The sequence below is a fragment of the Echiichthys vipera genome, assembly GCF_963691815.1.
Source record: "Echiichthys vipera genome assembly, chromosome: 21".
In the NCBI taxonomy this organism is placed as follows: domain Eukaryota; kingdom Metazoa; phylum Chordata; class Actinopteri; order Perciformes; family Trachinidae; genus Echiichthys; species Echiichthys vipera.
Window position 1 is genome coordinate 21,186,757 of NC_139846.1, and position 20,579 is coordinate 21,207,335.

The following is a 20,579-nucleotide window of genomic DNA, read 5'->3' on the forward strand; positions in this document are numbered from 1 at the left end:
AAAACCTTTAATCAGCGCACTTGTTTGTAAACCCAGCTGTGAAATCTCAATGGCATTACAGTAAGGTGAGTTTGAGGAGCAATGGGTGGCTTTCTCTGAGCTGCTCACCGGCTCTGTTGCCCCCTAGAGGGCAGATGCCTCCTAACCACAGAGACCTGCAGCTGGAAACCTCCAGTTATTGCAGTCAATTGAGCTAAAACAGCAGGGTATGCCAGGCTTAACCCTTAAAGCCCAGTGACAGCGGTTAGAGAAGCAGGGTCGGGGAACTTTCTTAGTTTCAGTTCCCTGTACTGGAGAGTTGCACAATGGGAAAAAATTGTGAATGGGTGTTTTGACCAGAAGTTTTGCTCTCTCTAATGTCAGTTCCAAGGAGCAGAGTTTTGTATCTAACAGCAACAATATACTTTGGCATTTCCTGGAACAAGTATTTTAGAAAGAGGGTTTGTTTCTAGAGGGTCATTCATAATTCAAACTTTGGGGACTCACTGCTCTCAAAGAGGATTGTTTACGCTGTTTTTTAGATCTTCAGAATCCTCCACTGTCACCTCTGTCGCTCATTCAACTGTTACACGCCAAGTCCAACACATGCTTTCATCTGATTTCTATCACTTAATCATCACTTCAATCAAATATAGGTACTCTTCTTTTTGTTTGTTTTATAGATTTGACAGCTCTGGTTTTATGTCTATTCTCAGATCCATAATGTCACCCATGATGAGATGGTGGTCAAAATGACTTATGCTGTCATTCAATAGTTTCTTTTGCTACCGGTGGAAGTGTGTGACAGACAGACATATTGTCCAAACATCAACAGAGAACCGCTTATTTGTTCGCAGAAACAACAGTGTGCACTCAGTGAGTCCCCTGGGCCCCAAAGGCTCCCAGATAACAGGGCTATGATATTCCATACGATATTACCATAGTAACCTGTGGTGTGTGGAGCTCAAAAGTGCCTATATCACTTCAATTATCCTACAACACTCCCACTGACATACAGATTGGCTGTGATGTGTGTGTTGCACCCTTATAAAACGTGTAATACAAGTAGTATAGATTCTCATCGGGGCAGATAAAGCTAAGAAAGATGTTCTGTGAGTGATCCAAACCTAAGAAATGGATCTAATTTGAGATGGTTTACAAGCTCAAAGACGCCGCGGGTGAGTGGCTTTTCGTTTTAATGCGTCTTTCTGATGCCTTCAATAAAGGCTACAGGCTGATAGAGAGAGGCGGTTGTGTGAAATCTGCATCTCGATTGACACACGCCGACACACACGTGCACGCACGCAGACAATCACGCACGCGTACTCATCCCTCGTAAAGGGGCGTGTTGGGCTGGCAGGGACTCAAACCCTCAGCATTTGCATCGGTGGAGGAGCCGAGAGCGGTAGCGCACGGAGAGACGGACCGGCTGGAAAACTTCTATTAGATCAACCAGGACTTTTTTTTGTTGCTCTGCATTATTCTTTCCATCCCTATGACATTTTAGGGGGTCTACTTATTTTCCCTCACACTGGCCGGATTGCACTTGCGGTGAATGAAAGGGAGCGTAACAAGGAGCGAGACCCGGAGAGATCAGCGGGGAGAGACTAGTCTGTACGCGGAGAGGAGAGCGAGTCTCCGGGCATAGGCTGTGCGTCTTTGCGCGGTGGGGACCCAGGACCGAACTGGACTGTGCTGTGGTTCTCCCCCTGCGGACAAAAAAAGGGGGTTTTGGGGGGAAATAACTTAACTTGCTTTTGTGGGGCTCTGGAGAAGATCATTTGAACAGAATCGGTGGATGCCTATCGGATCGTACACTCCACGCATGCTGGAGGTGGAGAGAGGAGGGCTGGATGCCTGCGGGTTTGCGAGTCTCCGAGACGCAGGTGAATGCAGCTGTTTTTATTCGATGTATGCAAACGGCTGACAGAAGTATAGTGCACTGAAATGAGCATTTAGATTGTTCACATTGTTTCCCCATAATTTCGCGTGCAGCTCATGTGATCCCACAATTGTTTCACATTCCTTTTTAATTTAAAAAAAAATTATTAAAACATGCATGTTAAAGCATTGTTTTACATATGCCATGCGTTGTGTTTATGCAGGATTTTGCAGTATACGACTGAATGAACGCGCTGATCTGCTTAACTCAAGCATGCTCCGTTCCTTTCTGTGCAGAGTGACCCAGTAAGGGCAGCCTTGAGTAAATGACTCGAGGCTACTTTAATTTATGCTTTAATTGATTTCCCCTAAATTTCCGAGCGCCAGTTTAATGGTGTCACTGTTGTGGGGCAGACAATCGGCGCATCTGGGTAGCTACTGGTGCATAAAAGAAACCCACAAGGTCTAAGAGGGAAAAAAACACTTTCTATTATTTAGCTCCAGTGCCACAAATAAAACTGGGCCCTATTATGAGCACTGCGGTGCAGATATGCTTCCATCTGAGCTGGAGGATCTGTGCTTTGAGAGACAGATGGATCGGAGGACACAAAGGGGGAACTTCTGTTGATTAGGTAGTTCAGTGTGTCACAGAAAATGTCCCAGATAGATACGGGGAGAGGACATCCCGAGGAAACACCCCGACAGTGTTCCCTGTAATCCAGTCTTTCCATTTCTTACGATTCATGATGTTGTTTTGTGGAGCGAATTTTTGGTATAGGGGATGTTTTTGTTGTTGTTGATATTATCCCATTAATGTGTAGAGAGAGAGAGAGAAAGAGGGGGGGGGAGAGGGAGAGAGAGGGAGAGAGAGGGGAGAGATGAGAGGAGAGAGAGAGAGAGAGAGAGAGAGAGAGAGAGAGAGAGAGAGAGAGAGAGAGAGAGAGAGAGAGATAGAGAGAGAGAGAGAGAGAGAGAGAGAGAGAGAGAGAGAGAGAGAGAGAGAGAGAGAGAGAGAGAGTGAGAGAGAGAGAGAGAGAGAGAGGAGAGAGAGATGAGAGAGAGAGGAGAGAATCGTGTCACTTAACGGACTGCTGGTACTCCGTGCCTCAGTGTGCAGCTCCGCTTACTATAAAGACAGGAGGCTTTTCCCACATAGGTTGGCTATTTGCAATCAAGCCAATCCTCAACCTCTCCGAGTCCCCACTCTGAGCCTGTAGAAGCACAGTGGTGACAATTTGGGGAAGGGGTGTACCCGTGCCTTTATAGTCTCGTTTGTATCAGTAACATCGGGGAATGTCCAGGGCGCACGGTGGCCGAAACGCGCATTCCTAACCTGCTGTCTCTTTTCACTCCACAGCCAAGGATTACCTCCTGCCCGGGCATCATTTGACGGAGTAACAGTGCAAAAGAAAAGAAAAGAGAGGGAGGGAGTGGGTCATTTCTCTTCATATATCTTGGCTCCTTTGGAGAGGATATGGCACGGTCGGCGCTGGAGAGAGGAGCGCAGCCGGCACAGGCGAGAGGAAACAGGAGCTGAATGACAGGGATGCCAGCGACCTGAGTCCGTCCTCAGATCACTTCCAGCTTCGTCAAAAAGAGACACTTCTGCTTTATTCGTAGAGGAGGACAGAAGAATACTCGCGCCCCCCACAGAAACAAAAAACCCTGTTGGAGGAGTTTACTTTCGGAGCTTTTTTTTTTTGTATGCGTAATTTTATTTTTTTGCCGAGAAAACAAGGATGCATTGTGGATTAGTCTTTCTCCTGTTCATGGGAATCCTTTTGGTGGTCAAGGCTTTCAAAAACGGTAAGTGTGACATATGATAGCTATATAAATAAAGCTTTTGTTTGCTCTGTAAAGCTACTAATCCCAATATTTTTCTAAAAGATTAGCCCGCTCTGATCTCCGCTGATCTTTTGGCAAACTCGCAAGGCGCTCACCTGCCCGTTCCGCCTACACCCAGGAAAATCCCTCTTATTATATTTCGACAGCGGCTTAAACATTATTTTCCAATAGTGTTCATCATCGCTCTCTTTAACTGCGTCTCCCTCTTTATTTCGAAACTTTGATTTATCATATTCCTCCAGTATTCCTATCGTAAACTGTATTACAGAGTAGTTTTCGTTACCTAGTTGCTGTCATTTATCTATTTATGTATTTATGATACCATTAAAATATTCTTCAAATATGTATTTATTCATATATATACGGAGTAACAGCCATTTGTGACGTTTGTAACCTGTAAGAAGCTCTTTTGTAGAACACTTATTTAAGTTGTTTGAGTCCCTTTTTGTGTGTGAAGGAGCTCTGTGTCTTGGTGAAGTTCAAAAAGTCAGCTCAGATCCACGCTTTACACAACTTCCCCATGTTCGATTCTTACAGTTTCGTTTCTACTTTGCGCTTTTATTCCTTGCTCATTTATTCCCATCCCATTGATTTTTCTAATTGATGTGTAGCCTTTGCTGTAGGTGAGAGCAGCAGATGGAAGCTTTTATGATGAAAGGGCGAAACTGCGCGCAAATGAAGATACATGTGAGGAGCGGGCCTCTGAAAAACAAAGGATAATTCCCCTTTAATGGTGAAACGCATACTGTGCTGTAAAGGGAACAGACTGTAGATCTTTGGCTTCTGGCTCCGACAGAACAAACTTTCTTTTGAATTCACTTTTTTTATCTGGATCTACTCAAAGCAGCTCCTTTTCTGGTTTTAATGTGAGGAGCTGTTCCTTCATCTGCCCAGTGTGTCACAGTCAGAAATGAAACAATTGTCTACTTCACAAAAGCTCATCATGAATAACATTATTATCTATTAGACCCAATATTAATATTAATATTAATAATACTGAATACCAAGATACATGCATTGCTCCACTTAGAAGCTTCAACATGTGAGCAGTTACACTCTGTCAAAGATGGAAAGATAGACAGATAGATAGATAGATAGATAGATAGATAGATGGATAGATAGGAGGAAAAAACGTACACAAAGTTACGCTGCCCTGTCTTAAGGGAGGCCTACATTTCCAGCCTTAAAGAACTCTTTTTCACTCCCCTCTGCAGATAAATGTGGAGGCAACATCAGAATCTCAACCGCCAACTACCTCACCTCGCCTGGATACCCCATGTCTTATACCCCTTCTCAGAGATGCATGTGGGTGATATCGGCGCCTGGTCCTCACCAGCGGATCCTCATCAACTTCAATCCACATTTCGATCTGGAGGACCGAGAGTGCAAGTGAGTCCACCACCGCGATCTTGTCTAAGAAAAACAGACGTGCCTTTGGCCGCCAAAAAACAAATGTATTCAATCTGACTTTGTCCCCGGGGCCCCAGTCTGATCTAAAGTTAGTCAGGAACAAACATGGATAGAGTGAAACAAAAAATAAATGCTTTTCTGCATAAATGTGTGAATTAAGTAACAGTATTTGTGAAGCTTTTCAAACTACCCACTTTGGGAGCCACTCCACCATGAGAGGCTGTGTAGAAGCTGTTCACACACACACACACACACACACACACACACCTAGACATTTATATTTATATTAAAGAATGTATACATGTGTGTTCCTTGTGGTGCTCTTGTGTGTGTGTGTGTGTGTGTGAGAGACTCATTCCCCCCTTTCCCTCATGCATATTGTGCATGAAACTGCGCCATCTAGTGTCCGCAGGCTCACTGAAGCTGTGTCAGTGCAGTCCTGCTGTGGCACTACACCAGGGCAGCAGGAATGTTTCACCCCTGTCATTTGGTTTTGGAGTGTCCTAGCGTCACGTCCTCGTGGAATGAAGTCATCCGGGTTTAATGATGATTTGAATTGCTGTGCTTTTGCAGAAGGCATTGAGGGAGAACTGTGGGTCCAGAAACCCACTATAGACCTTTAACTGCGGTCACGTAGAAAGAAAAACTCAATCTCAACGAGCCATTTACTTTCATATTCACTCTTAAAATCTCCCCAAACAAGTGGGAAATTCCAACAACGGGTTCTATAAAAAAACAAAAACAAGTCTCAGTTTATGTTAATTAGGCGTCAAGTTGGAAACAAGTGAAACTATCTTGACTCATCTAGGTTTTTTTTTCCACTTAGATTTCAACTCAAAACTAGGTGAAATTTAGGGTGAATCTCTGTGAAGTTAGTTACGGAGCCTTATTTGACTTGTAAGCCGCGAGATGTCGCATCCAACAAAAGGCTAAGCGGCTAACCTGTTGTCAGATAGATAGTTTAAGCCGATGAAACAGGAGACAGACAGTAATGTGATGAGCCTGTGTCAGTGTGGGTGCCCCGAGGTGAGCCTTGCCTGGGCAGACTGCTCCACTCTGATTGCCTGTGTGTGTGTGCGTGTGTGTGTGTGTGGGTTTGTGTTTCGGTGCGTGTGTCGGTGCCTCTGTCTCAGCTGTTTGTTTACGCTGCAGGGCTCGGGAGAGTACAGGGCTTTGCTGGATCCTGTTACTGTATCTCCACTCCACCCAAAACCTGGACCTTACGCTTCTTTTGTGCTCCCTCAATACCCCGCCCCCCACCTTCTCCTCCTCCCCCATATATGCCTGCAAGGTTGTTTTTTTTTTGGATCCCACGTTAACCTTACTTTACTGCTGTCAGAGATTTACGGCAGCTTCTGTCTTTTAGAAGCTGGATGCTCCTTCTTGACACTTTGTTTGGGTCCGATTTCAGCACCAGAGGGACCATTAAACTGTCCAAGATCCTCGGTCAGAAAGAGGGAGCAAGGAAGGGATAGCAGGAAGGGGGGGTTGGCAGTAACAATGCTCGTGCTAATCAAATTAGTCAGGAATGAATTTCCTGTTTCTAAACACACGCAGTAAAAAAGAATTTAGACCCTGCAGGCTCAAGGAACGCAGTTTTTTTTCACCCAAGTTGAAAAAATTTTGAGTTGAGTGATCCACCCATGCATCATTTACAAATTAGCTCTGTGCTTCCACTCAGCAGCCGCTGAATTTGCTGATTGCCAGTTAGTTGTGCATAAATGTGTTAGCAGATGAAGTTTATGTGGTGGGTGTTTTTGCATCTGTGAGCATCTCTCTCCCTCTTGCTGTTTTTTTTTCTTCTTCTCTTGCCTTCTACCCTATGTGGTTATTCATTACATCTGGAGCAGACGCACCTATGTACTGTAACACCAGTAGTGTGGTCAGAAGGTTATAAACCGCTTGTCTGGAGGAAACGCGAACAAATGACACCGGCAGACGGCTGTGAAACTTAAGTAAGTGTCCGATTCATGTGGCCTCGCCAGGAAACGGGGTCGACCTGACCTACAGCTTTCCCCTATTTTTAACTCAGCGTGCCGTTTCATTTTTAATGCTTTTAATGGAGTGGTTTTCATGGGACTTTAGTTCCAGTTCAGAATGTATTCCACCGCATGGCTTCACTTTGGCTGAAGCCAGCGAAGACAAGCCATGAAGTGAAATCCATTTTCCTTTTTTCCTCCTTAATTTGAAATTATGGCACTATGTAACATGAGATTGAGTTATTGTGCTAATCGCTGACAAGGCAAGTCATAAGTAACTCGATTACGGGATGGGGAATAGTTACTTATGTATCTGTAGACAGTAGTTGGGTGTGATTTGTGTTGGAGCCATCAGGCTCCCTGTCGCAGCTCCACTCACCAAATCCGCCCTTACATAATGGAAACTGATGAGAGCCAGAATGGCTTCCTTATCTGATGGACTGGCAGAGAGGGCGGAGGCGGTAGGGGCCACAATGCATGCTTCAGTGCACTTCCGTGCAATCTAATTAGTGGGCAAATGGAACACATATGCACCACATGTTCCCCTACATGGTTGTTATCAGCAAACCAAACAAGAAGCACTCAAAGTGGTGCTCGTAAAAAGAAAAACAGCCTTTACTGAGTGGAGTCTGGCCCGGTGGTGTTGTTGCACGTGTGTGCTACCCTTGACAGGTTTGTTTGGGGAAGTGCAGGGGCCTGTGTCCTGAGAGCTGGAGGAGGAAAACACTTCATCACAGAGATAAGGAGACTAAGTGAGCCCTGCGATTCTGAATGCAGAACGTGTTTACCTTTCACGCACCGTTGTAGACTTTCACAGAGTGGAGTTTCGGGGGCGGCCCTCACTGCTCTCACAGCTAATGAAGTTTGAGACGAAGGCACAGCCCGCATCGAGGCAAATATTTGAAGTCAATTCACTCTGAAAATCAGTGGAATGAGCAAGCTAAGCTCAAGTGAAAAAACTGAAGTAAATAGATGTTTGCCCCGCTCTCTCCCTTTCATGTTCTCTTTGTTTCGCTGCGATCTGATAAGGGCTGTCAGGCCCATCTGACTGTGGCAGCTGCCATCTGAAGGAAAATGGTAAATCCACTGAAATCGATCTCTAACAAGTGACGGACAGGTTTCATGTAAGACAGACTGCAATTCATCTCATTTGTAAGACAGCATATAGTTCATACTGATGAAGTAAGATTTTCTGTGTAGAAAGCTGCTTAAGTTTCCAGTTTTGAACGTGCTTAAACAAGAATCTTTCATCCTGAGCTGCAGGCTGTATCTCCTCCTCTCCTGCTGACTCGAAGAGGCGAACCAACTTTCGATAGACATGATGCATTTTGGACAACATTATGAATCATTGATGGCGTCAGATTTGCTGACCAAACCAAACAACTTCTTCAGCGGGCCTAAATCCCTTGCAGCAAGCCAGTCAGTCAAAGCTGCGCTGTTTGTTTTGGAGGAGAAAAAGAGAAGGGTTAAAAACAGATGGAGAGAGAGAGAGACGCTTCTTTGCTTTTGTCTCTGTCTGGTTAATATTTTTCTGGACCTCACAGAAATTCCAGTGTGACAGTGTGTGCAGTAGATGGAGGGGGGGGGGGGGGGGGGTTCAGATGGTGGTACTAGGCAGCGAAGATATTCAAGGAATGCCTTCTCAAGCAGCCCTTTGTGGGGGAGATCGAGGGGAAAGTCAGCGAAAGCCTCCCACTTCTCCACGCTTCAAAAGTCTCCGGGAGCCCCCCTGCCTTCAGGTGCCTGTAACTCAAAGCTTGGAAAAGCACTCTTTTCCTCTTTTTAATTGTAGTTCTCTCCTTTCTCTGCCCTTCTGCCCCTTCCGATGCAATCTCCCACTGAGCTGCCCCCGTGGAGCTCCTTGGCCTGCTGGGAAGGCAAACATTCTCTGCTGTGTACCCTCTACAATAGACATCCTGCCCCTCCTGGTATTCCTGACCAGGCCTGGATCCCAGAGATGACTAACAGGAGCTTGGGGAGGGGAGGTGTTGGTATTACCCTACCCTGAATCTATAGTTGTCTCTCTCTTTGTCATGTGGAATCCCACTAAGTCCACTCATATGGTCATAGTGCCCAACAAAGAGTGCCACCTGTTCTAGGAAGTGAGAGTGGAAGACAGAAAGGGCTTTTGGGAAAAGATTCTCTTGGCCACTTTCCTTAATTCCCTTGTTACCCTGCCACCTGAATAGCATGCAGCAGATCCACAACCAATGGTGGTTCTAAGGGAGGACAAGGGGGTGCCAGTGCCCGTGTAATATTAAGCATGGACACCCCCCTAAAAATGTGTCAAACATTGCAATAGATTGTGTTTTTTTGCAAAATCCAACAAGGAGGTTATGTTTCCAGTTTGGTTTGTTTTTCAGCAGAATTACGGAAAAACTATGGCTTTATTTTCATGAAACTTCATGGAAGGGTGAAGCATGGGCCAAGGAATAACCCATTACATGTTGGAGCTGATTACACTAATTATTTTTCACTCTTGTTTCCATGCGAGACAGGTCATGGCCCTGGTGTAGGTCAGTGGTCTTCTAGTTATATGTGTATCATTAACCAAACTTAGGTGGTGTTGGTGGTATGTTACAGTTGTGCTTGACTTAACCATAAAGAGCATTGGAGTTTCACAGCTGGGGAAAGAGAAGCAGTCCATCCTCACTGGATCTGAAAACCTGATCCTTCTGCTCCCTCACTCCTCTCTCACGCTCCTCTGCAAGGCAACCATGGGCAAATAAGGAGAAGCGAGCTGTGTGACCATTTATCAGCCGTTGTCATGGAGGAAAATAAATAAGGCAACAGGAGCCTTTTCTTAACAGGCCTGTGGCAGTAGGGGCTTTTCAAGAAGGGAAGTGCTGTGACCTCTGGGGCTTAGGGGACGGGGCTTTGGAGTGACATGGATTGTTGGAGATACTTATGGCCTGTTAGCGGACATTTATTTCTGTTGTGAATGTGTGCTTCTTTTCATAGTGCATGTCAGGGAAGAATCTGTGCTAGCTGAGTTCAAAGCCCCGCCGCAAAATAGGCTCAGTAAAATATGGAGTGCGTGGGGCGATGCCACTTCTTTTAACTACCAGGTTTGACAAAAGCAGCTGAAATTATGCACCTGGTATTTTCCACAGCAATAGGCAATCCCAGTTCATAACAATGGAAATCAAATTACACCTGAAATTACACCGAAACAGTGTACTTAGAAAAAGCTGGCTTGTCAGCAGCATAACAAAAAGAAATCCACTTTGACTATGTCTTGTTTGTACTTCACTGCAATTATACCAAACCTTATTTTGTCAGCATGGTAAAACTCCCAGAGACAAGCACTCTGCATCTTGAATTTCTATTTACAATACATAATCCCATTAGCGACCATAATGTAAAATGTAACCGTTGATGAGTTGAGGTAAGCCATTCAAAGCAAGCTGATAAATGTTAAGTGTTCACCTTGTTAATTAACCAGAGGGCAAAAGAGACGGAGTAGCAGGCGGAGATGTTGCACAGGTTGACCTTCACTCTTGTTACTCTCTTTCCTCTTCATCTCTTTTAAACATAAAGGGTTACTCCCTGGCTAATGAGCAGGATTAAAGTCGGTCTGTGCACATGTGTGCTCGCGTTCAATACGTGTGTGCGTGACCGTGGGGTTGAGGGTTTATTTCTTTCATCCACCGGTGAAGTGTTTCACCTTGGCCGCGGCTTGGAAGGGCAGCCTGATTGAAAAGCTTTCTGGCCGTGGCATCTGCCATCCTCCCCGCTGCTCTGTCACCACTTTGATTCATGCACAACCTGACCACAACCGGGATGCGAGCCACTCTACTTCGCAGCGGGAGGGAGGTCCACTTCACAGCTGAGGAGTAAGAAAAGGAGGAACGAGGGAGGGAGAGGAAGGGAGTCGAGAAAAGGCCAGCGCTCATAAATAACCCACTGAATTTTAAGCCTAAGTCAGATATATGCGGCAGCACAAAAGCATCATGCAGTCTCACGTGTCTGCCTGTTTTGTTTTTCGTCTCGATGTGGGAGTTAGCGGATTGTCTTTGCCAGGGATTGGGTGTCACTAAGCTGTTTCTGGCACACGACTGGTGAATTATGTACAGATTTTCTCTTCCTTTTTTCTTTCCAGCCCTGAACCAAAACAAGCTTCCCTATATGGAAGTTTCTTGTGGAATGAAGCTGCGGCCCACACAACTTAGAGATGTCAGTTGTATGCGCTTTACTTTTCATCTAAAACAGATTGCGAGAAAAAGGAGGCGTACGGAGAGTCTCGTGATTAGAGGACAACATTTAGTTGCTCACTATCTGCACAAATATCTATTCAGTGTAAGAAAAATTCATACGTATTTTCCTTCCAGCGTTGAAGGAAAATAATTAAACACTGAGGCTATGATTCAATTACGTGTTTCTGTATCCAAAGGACACTTGGCAATAAGTACCGTCCCCCCCCCCCCCTCTCTGCCTCATATAATATAATTAGCAACAGGTTTTCGTCTCTCGCCTTTTTTTTCCATCAGATGCTGATTTCTCAGTTTATGAGGCTGTATGGAAAACAACAAGAAGGGATAAAGGGGTGAATGAATGTGGAATCATTTGAGTTCATGATATGTGGGTGGCAGTAGTCAGGGGTGGATTTCTTTGAAACAGTAACTCCCAATGTCTTACTTACCCACCCGTCCCATGGGAGAAAGGGAAGAGAAGAGGCTGTTGAATTGATGAGGGAGTTCTCGACATTTTAATAGAGCATGTCCAGGCTTGTCAGACATGTTTCGTCCAGTGGTCTAACCTTGAATGGGGCTCATGAGTTTGATTGATGTTACTGTGGTCTTACGCGGCCTGTTTGTTGCCCCAACGCCATAGTGCTTACAGATCCACAAGGGTTGGCAGGTGGGAGGGGGTGCTCGGCGACCACAGGGTTCTTTTTTTCAAACAATCAAGCAAATCCCCAGAGGGGCTCTGGGCGAAACAAAGTTTGTTTGCAGTGGGCAAGAGGGTAGGTAGGTAGGAAGTAAAGCCAATGTCCCTCCTGTCCCAGCCCCATGATCCCCGGGGTCATTTTCGGTCACTATGTTTGCGCACAGCGGGCCTCTGGCTCACTGGTGTTTCTCCACCACTCAACTGGGCGTGATTCGGGCCGGGGAGGCAAGCAGACAGTGATTGATGGGGCGGTACCCCACAGCTCTCTGATTGAGTAAGAGCCACTCACAATCCCTCACTTTGTTTGCTCTTAGCTTGATCCCTCCTCACTAAATTGGCAACATTAGTTGTGGTCTTTCTTTTTCGCTGCAATCACCACTTTATCCTTTTTTTCTCACGCTTTTATTTCTTTTGTTAGATGTCAGTAATTGTAAATAAGGACTGTAAATTCAGCCTCACAGCAACCTTCTGTGGCATTATCACAGTAGGGTAGTGCTGCAAGTGTTATTAGTAGCATGTACCCCTGGCGCCTGTCGAGCCTTTCCAGGATGACCCCTGCCTACACAGGGATAAGTGATGAGAAGGCTCTTCTCTTACACAGTCTCCCAGAGAATGTCACCAGAAAGCAGAGGGAAGTGATGCTACTCAACACACGGCCTCCAAGTTGGCAGGGAAGTTTGACTGTAGGGCCAGTAAATGGAAGAGTCACCTTGCCCTCTAAATGCTGGCAAGGGCTTGCTGGCCATCAGCACTTATATCGGTTCTGTAATGCCAAGCATCCTCTCCGCCCGACACCACGGAAGAGATACACCTCTTGGCATGTGGCCCTCGCAGCACAGCCTATTTGGCTTTCGAAGTGCTGCATCATTGGAAAATCTGAGTTCTTCACACGCAGGGAGAACAATACAGCCATCAGAAAAAAACGGAGGATGTGGTTATAAATGGTAGATACTGTCCAAGGATGTGTCCAAAAACCGAGAGCACTGGGGAAGAATTGTGAACGACCTGTGAGAAAGGGTCTAAGTCAGTCAAGGAAGTTATTGTGTCTAAGGGCTGATGCACATTCAAAGGAAAATGACCAAATATGGTAAGAAAATGATCATCTGGCCATGATTGCAATTATGTGCTTATTGTAAAAAAAACAACACCCTTATTTATTTTCACCATCCTTTTTCCTCTTCCTGTTAAGAACTAGAAATAGCCTGTCCTGTCTCAAGGTTGTATGGTTGAAGGTCAGGTAGCTGTTTGTGCATTGTATACACAATCCAGACATTCCAACACAACACTCTCTCTGGGCCTGTTCAGTCTTCCCTGCTCCCAGCCAAGTGGCTTCGTGTCCAGCCAGATGACCCGGTCACAGAGCTCCCAGCCCAGACTGCTCTCTGACCCCCTCAATTCCCCGGCCGCCTCCGCAGACTGCAGGGAGGACAGAGAAAAGAAAGAGGAGGGAGAGCGCTAGAGGGGACGGATGGGGCGTTTAATTGAATAAGTCCCAGTGCAGTTATTACTACCACTGCCCTGGAGCATCCTAGCTGTTGCTGAGCCATGTAAAAGAATCTTGGAGAGAGAGAGAGAGAAAGAGAGAGAGAGGGAGAGGGAGAACATGTTTCACATCTCTGAACCTCTTGCTGGATTCATGTTGGCGCCTGTTTGCCAACTACCTCTATCAGCTCTTTTGTCCTTTTATCAAGCGCTCAACTCGCATGCCTTCACATTCTCTATCGCCGTCGTCCGTCAGTTTCCTTTTAACCCAGCAACACCACCATCCCACCCACGCCACGCTCTTTCTCCCTTCCTTTCCATTGTGGAGATGAGAGTTTTGAACAGCACCCAACGGCTTTACCTCTAGTTGACCTCAGCCTCATCTCCCCCTCCTCCCTTCCCTCATTCCTCCACTCTCCTCCTCAGCTCCTCTTGCCTTCGTTGAATGCGGCGTCCTCTTTCGCGCACACAGCTCATTACCCAGCAGGGAGCACCGCTGGCTTCTCACAGCATCAGAAACAGACGATTGCCTTTGTATATGCCGCTCCATTTTGGAGAGTGCATATTGTTGCTGTTTTTTCTCATCAGCCCGTAAAATGCGAAGTTATGTAGCGTTCACTTGGATAGTCCCATGTTGAGTTCAGTAGGTCACTACCACAAGGTTGTTGACAATTATCTCTATGTTTCCTCACGTTCCTTCTTGTCACATGGTTCCAACATGCCGGAAATCAATCATGTACGCGTAGGATGTGTAGGATACACATGTAGTCATGAACAGGATATCCAGTAATAGTCTGTCCTCTAACAAGCACCCCCTTTTTGAGACATACTCAAAATAATTGGGATACTGTTCTTGGGTCCTTTTGGTTAGGGTCATGATCCTGGTCTCTTTTGGACCCCGAAGGTCTGTAATTCATCAATATATTTCACATATGCATATATTATGAACTAAACTGAGGATAGTGGGACTTTGAATCTTAATTAGGTTGAGATGAAGCAGCCCTATATTCCCCCCCTCTCTGCAGGCTGATCATGTATCTACTGTGTAGCTGTTTTTCGATTTCTCATGCGTTCTCACTTGATGGAAATTCTGTGTTTGGTTTAGGCGAGGGGTGGCACATGGGTAGAGCATGCAGGAAGACGGGCATGATGTGGATTACACAGCAAACGACAGAAAATAATAACTCGCACGCTGCATAGCTCCAATTATCACAACTGTTTATTGCACCGAGGTGGTGATGTTTCGAGGAGAATGCTGCTCTTCTTCCGACATTATAAACAATGTATTATGCCATCTTACATACCCATATGATGTTGCCACATATTGTGTGCTCACGTGAGCTGAGGTCTGCGGATTACAGACGGTTTTGGCATCGGCCCTTACTGACAGAAGCTCCCTAATCTCGTAGTCTCTCTAGTTAGACACTTTCACTATATTTGTATAAATCACCGTTCTTCTTCACCCTTGGATGTTTGTTTGCTTCAGGGACTGGGAGGGTTTAGTCCATTTAATGTCCAGTTCAACTGATTTTGACATTTGCGTTCACAAATTCAGCTCTGCCAGAGTAATATCTACATAGTTTCAGGGTTGCAGTGCATGTGTAAAAGGGGCTTATACCTCTAAGTCCCATAGGTGCCCCGGGGGTTGAGTAGGTGACTACAGCAGGGTGGTGACAGCGGTTAAAAAAAGAAAGTATATATGTTTGCTGTGCTGTGCCACATTGACCCTTTTCTCCCTACGCTCTGTTATTTTTACCCTTGACTTCTCGTCATTGTATCATACGGTGTATCATCTGAGCCGTGCCACAGACCTCTGCGGAGGACTCTCTCTTCTCTCACCTCTGCCTGCCCCCCTCTCCTATGTAATCAGAGATCCTCTCAAATGTCAAGGTGGGACAAATGGGAGCCATTCCCTCCTGTAATGGCCCCAGAAATGGGCTGGAGTGTCCCCCACCCCACACCTTTTTCTCGCTTCCCTCTTTGAGGAAACACACAGGACTATTCATCCTTTCTATCTTATCTGCTTGCTTTCTTTCCTTGTGTTTTTCAGACTTTTATGCCAGTTTCCTGTGTTTCTTTATTGGCCCTTTGTAAGTCATATCACAGAGTTTCTGCCTTTGTTCTGTTAACGTGTTGAACCTTTTCACGATGGGTGTATAACTGACATGTTGCATAATAGTGCTCATTCAAAATCACTATAATAAGGCCATTACTGCCCTGCTTTACTTCTATGAAGTGTTTCTTAGAAATAAACCCAAAGGGATTAATTCGCAAAAGCATCAATTCACACGTGAATATTCATATCTGCACACTAAGATGCATACGGAGCACTGCTGTATGCTAAGCAATTTTATTTCCGAAGATGAAAAAGTGCTAAATGTGTATTTCCATTTTGCCATGGGCAGTTTTGTAATTAATTGTACTTACTCATTCTCACTGTATTCATGATAACGAGATTGTGTGATTGCAACAAAAAACCCTCAACCCTACTCACAACTGCAGCTATTACAGCTTTCGTATAATCTTGAACTCTATCTGCAATGCACTGCAGATTGATGACAATCACAACCAAAAATTCAGATTTAAACCAATCAGTGTTGTGAAATATAGGCATTTTTGATTGAAAATAACTTTGAGTATTTACCTTGAACTTATATAATAATAATCATATTATTTTATCTTGAAGTCAGCATTGTTAGGCCCCATACGACAATTGACTTAGTAACAGCTAGTCTTTTGTTTAAACTACTTTACATTTCTATAATCATGTTATTGTGACCTATTTGTCATGCATAGCAATGTTAATAAGGAGAGAAGGTCAAAGTGTGCATAACAGCATGACTGAAAATATTCAGGGCTCTGCTTTGGCCCTGTAGGCATGTCCCAGTCGCCCATGGGAATAGAAAGCAAGTCAGCTGAATATACTTGAGCTCTGCCAGGGGTTCAAAGTCCAATAGGCCTTACATGTGAGGTGAGCTAGGAGGGGGGGTTTACAAGGCCTGCTAACAGTAGGAGCTTTTGTGGTCAGTTTCATTTATTCTGCTTGTTTTTAGCCCCCCCCCCCCCCTGAGCAGAAAGGATATTCCCTTAGGGCAGAATTCTCCCTACGTCAGTCTATGCTTGTATCTCCAAATAAAGGATTATTGTGCATGTTGCAAAGGGAGGGGGGTGTTGCAGTAATTGAGTCTAAATGGCCAAATTCATTAATTTGATTGTTGACGACAGCAGATCTCTCGACACTGTAATTAGGAAAGCTAATGGATGGAGGCATGCTAAATTCATCAATGCTAATGATAATCTGCATTCAGGAAAGCGCATATGATTTACAAACGTGTGGCCGAGGCCACCGCAAAGCCACGATGTCTAAAAATAGGAGCGAGCTGAGCATAAGCCTGTGGGGGTGACACCCAAAGAGACCAGTGGAAAGGGGTGCAGCTGGGCCCGCCTGGGTGGGGAATATCCATCTTTTCATCCATCATTTTTATCTTCCTTCCGTCCATGTGGCAGCCTGGTGGTGAGCAAAGCAATCATGCCCTTCTCCCCTCGCTGACAAGGAACCACTTCTGAACCCATCAGCTCTGATTGGTTGGTGGTTTGTCCCGCTGGGTGGGTTGCCACGTTCTGAAGCCTTCAACTCCTACAGTAATTTTCTGTGGATTCAGAAGTGGAGACACATCAGTGGAGAGGGTGACAGGGGAAAAATCTGCTGATTTTCTTCATGGTCAAGCTTCTGTTTCTACGACGGGATCTTGACCTTCAATAAATACGTTCACAGGTCAATTTAGGTTAATGTTTTCAGCTGAGAGTATTAAGATGCAGACACATTTCTTCTATACTTCCTTTTCTGTCCAGCCGAGTTGATGTAGGGGTCATTACAGAAAGAGAAAACCTGTTATTGTAGTGCGGGTTAATGAATGTCACATGCAGGAAAGTAAAGAAAGAGAGAGCATTTTTCTTTCAGCAAGGTATGTCCCCTCCAGGCTTGGAAAAAGTAAGTTGGCGGATCAGCTTGTCTCGTGCCCCCCTTTGTACAAACGTTAATGATGTTTCTCCAGTGCCCCAAGTGACAGTTTGTTAGCCGGGACTCTTTAACACGTGAGGTTACCGGAGTTTTCTGACAGTTGATAACAAAGTCCTTTTTCCTGCTAAGTCCCCTGGGCCCCACAGACCTGTCCTAAATCTATTGTTTAGGCCTTTTCCACTTGTGTTCCCAAGACATGTTTTGACATGTTGTAGGTGACATGTTTTCGTGCGATAGCAAGTTATACTGTGACAGCCGCAGAGAGAGAAATGCCAGAGAAAAGCGCAAGGACTTTGTTCTATACACAGTTAAACCAAAGGGAGTAGTAGCAAAGAAAAGGGCTCTTGTTCTGGGGGTTTCCACAGCATGCTTGAGCTTATAAATGGTCTGATTAAGAAATCTAACCAATTGTACGAGGCTTATACAGTCTGTCATAGCGTTATTCCATTGCCTCAGATTGCATTGCTTTTATAGAACCATATCAAGCAGACATTTATAGAGGGGGGACAGATTGTTTCCATGGGAAAGCTTCAGGCAATATAACTGTTATATTGTTAGGCCGGTGGTTTGTCGCCTTCTCTTTGGCTTTGCAAGGAGGGCTAATGTTCTCGTTTGACACTAGCGGATTGCTTTCTCTCTGTGCCTGAAGAAAGAAGGCAGGCTAATACATTTGAGTCGGTGAAGCGAAGGTCGTTGAGAATTACATTCACCCTCCCCTCACCCACCTACCCCACTCTTTTTTCCCTTTAATTTCCCCTCTGGATTGGCAAACCATTTTCACTATTAGCACTGTGGTAGGCAGCTCACTGCGTGTATGTAATTGTCTGTGTGTGTTTGTCTGTGTGTGTTGTGGCGTGCAGGCAGGCCCACCCACACCCAAAGCACACTAGACAGATAAATAGGTGCATGGCTCAACTGGATTGTACTGTCACGAGGAATAAGAACAACAACAGGAGTGATACATAAAAGATCGCTGCACAGCAGGCCCCTGAGGAGAGGTTTCTAAGTTTAAATTAGAAGGGAAGGAAGACCCCAAAACTTTGGCACCATCCCAGGCTTAAAAGAAGGCCATGTTCTTCTTTTATGATTCTAAATAGAGGTTGTTAACTGTCCCTGCGTCTCTTCTAAGGACTCTCAGCCCTAAAAGGGAGTCCCCACAGGTGTTTAGAGCAATGGATTATAGAACTACATTTAACACAGCTGGCAACAGGAGAGCCTTTCAGAGCCGCCAAGCATTTTCCATAATGTCTTCCAGATGATAAGGGCCTGGATGGATCTGTGTTAGCAGAGCAAAGCATGTGGGCACACTCGTGCAGAACCCATGGAGTCATTTGGGCACAAATGGAGACATTTTGGAGAAGGAGGTCTCTTTCCTTCTTTCCTCGCACAGAGCACAGCGAGTACCCCCAGGACGTATTCTCTCTTCCATCTGCATCCTCTCTCCCGCTGAGCTGCTTTTACGAGGGCCATCCGAGCTGATGATAACGCGCCAGGGTAAAAATGCAATAAACAGCTTTTCTGGAGGTGTGGGGAGTTGAAATAGAAACGAAAATAACAAGATTCCTCCTGTTTGGATGGTGAACAAGAGGTTTGTGAGGACAGGCAAAATGAAAACATTGGTTGACTGGCATCTGTTCATGTACACATAAAAAAAACAGTCCTTTGTACACAATATGCACAATGCTCTGCATGTACACACGCATGTTCACACATACATCGTTCATTTGTACACACAAACAACACAAATGCTTGCTCAGCTCCGTCAATTGTACTTCAGCTTGCTCTCTTCTTCTCCTTCATCTGAATGATGCATCTCAGCATCAATTTTTTAGGCGTCTGCCAAAAGCTGAGCATTGCCAGTTACCCGGTGGAGTGGGAGGGGGGCAGATAGCAGCAGAAACAGAGGCTCTGAGGTGAATTATAAGTCTGCTGGTAGAACAGAGCAGGGCTACGGAAAGATTGATGCTCTCTTTTGAGAGCTGGTAACCAAAAGGAGGAGAGGAGAGGAGAGGAGAGGAGAGGAGAGGAGAGGAGAGGAGAGGAGAGAAGATAATTACTTTAACTTTAACTTTTGTAACTTTAAATTATCTCATCAGAACTATTCTATGGTGACTAAACTAGACGATGACATCATTACAACAGAAAGAAACTGATCTGCCCTTTAAACAAAATAATGAGTAACTCAGGCAATTTAGCCACAAAGCGCTGTGGGGAATAACATTGTAAACACCACGTGGAGCTAGTATTTTTTACTGTGCTGCAGCTGATAAAGTAGCTGAAACAAAGTGGCGCTTGTGTAAGTCGAGCTGGGCTGTTGCCACAGCTGGTGGCCCGGCGAAGAAGACCTAGTCTGAAATCAAAACATGGAGAAATGAAGAGAGCGCAAACATGTCGAGCAGGGAAAGTTCACACAGAAAAGGGAGGACTGAGCTTCTAAACGATTTCCAGATATATGATGAACCTAAGTGGGGGAAACCAGATCTTTCCAGACAGTTTTAGATGAGATTTGAAATGCCAAAATACCTGTATGTGGTGGATCCTGAAAAGAGGTTTCAAAAGCAAAGGGCTGGCTATCAGGGCCTGCTGCCAGTCATTGCTTTTATAGACAGCTTTCTTTCCAAACCTTTAACCTGAGACGCTGAATATATAAAGTAGAGAAGAAGCACAAGGAGAAGAAGAAGACGAAGAAGAAGGGGACTTGATGCTTGTTGACAGCTCCATATAACCTCAGATCACACCATCCGAGCAGAAAGACGAGTGAAGCCATCCACTCGCCGCACCTCCTCAGGGGACCCAATTTCAAGGAGTGCCACTCCTGTCCAGCTCTACCTTCAGTTACACTCTGTCTCTCTCTCTCAATAGCTGACTCCTGCTGCTTGCTTTTATATTACACATAAAAATAACAGTTGACTCCCTTGACATCTTCCCCAAATCCCCTCTGGTAGCTTGATTATTATTACTTTTTAAAAATAAGAAGCAGGTGATGGAAACCATTTTTGTAGGAAAAGGGGGCAAAGGGTGCGTGTGGATACAAGTTGGGGCCCCACCTGAGGGATTTAGCCCACCCTGAGCCATCATTCAAAGTGTAAATC

The 20,579-nt window shown here is 45.2% G+C and overlaps 1 protein-coding gene across 2 annotated transcripts in view; it reads left to right on the top strand.

The window, feature by feature from the left end:
- The first annotated feature begins 1,742 nt into the window (after positions 1–1,742).
- The window catches only part of nrp1a (neuropilin 1a), a 62,540-nt gene continuing 43,703 nt past the window's right edge, over positions 1,743–20,579 (top strand). For both annotated transcript variants that reach the window (XM_083935967.1, XM_083935968.1), the window contains exons 1-3: positions 1,743–1,865; positions 3,218–3,666; positions 4,920–5,094. In XM_083935967.1, the coding sequence (XP_083792093.1) occupies positions 3,600–3,666; positions 4,920–5,094 (242 nt within the window). In that variant the 5' untranslated portion in view covers positions 1,743–1,865; positions 3,218–3,599. The remainder of the gene's footprint in view (positions 1,866–3,217; positions 3,667–4,919; positions 5,095–20,579) is intronic.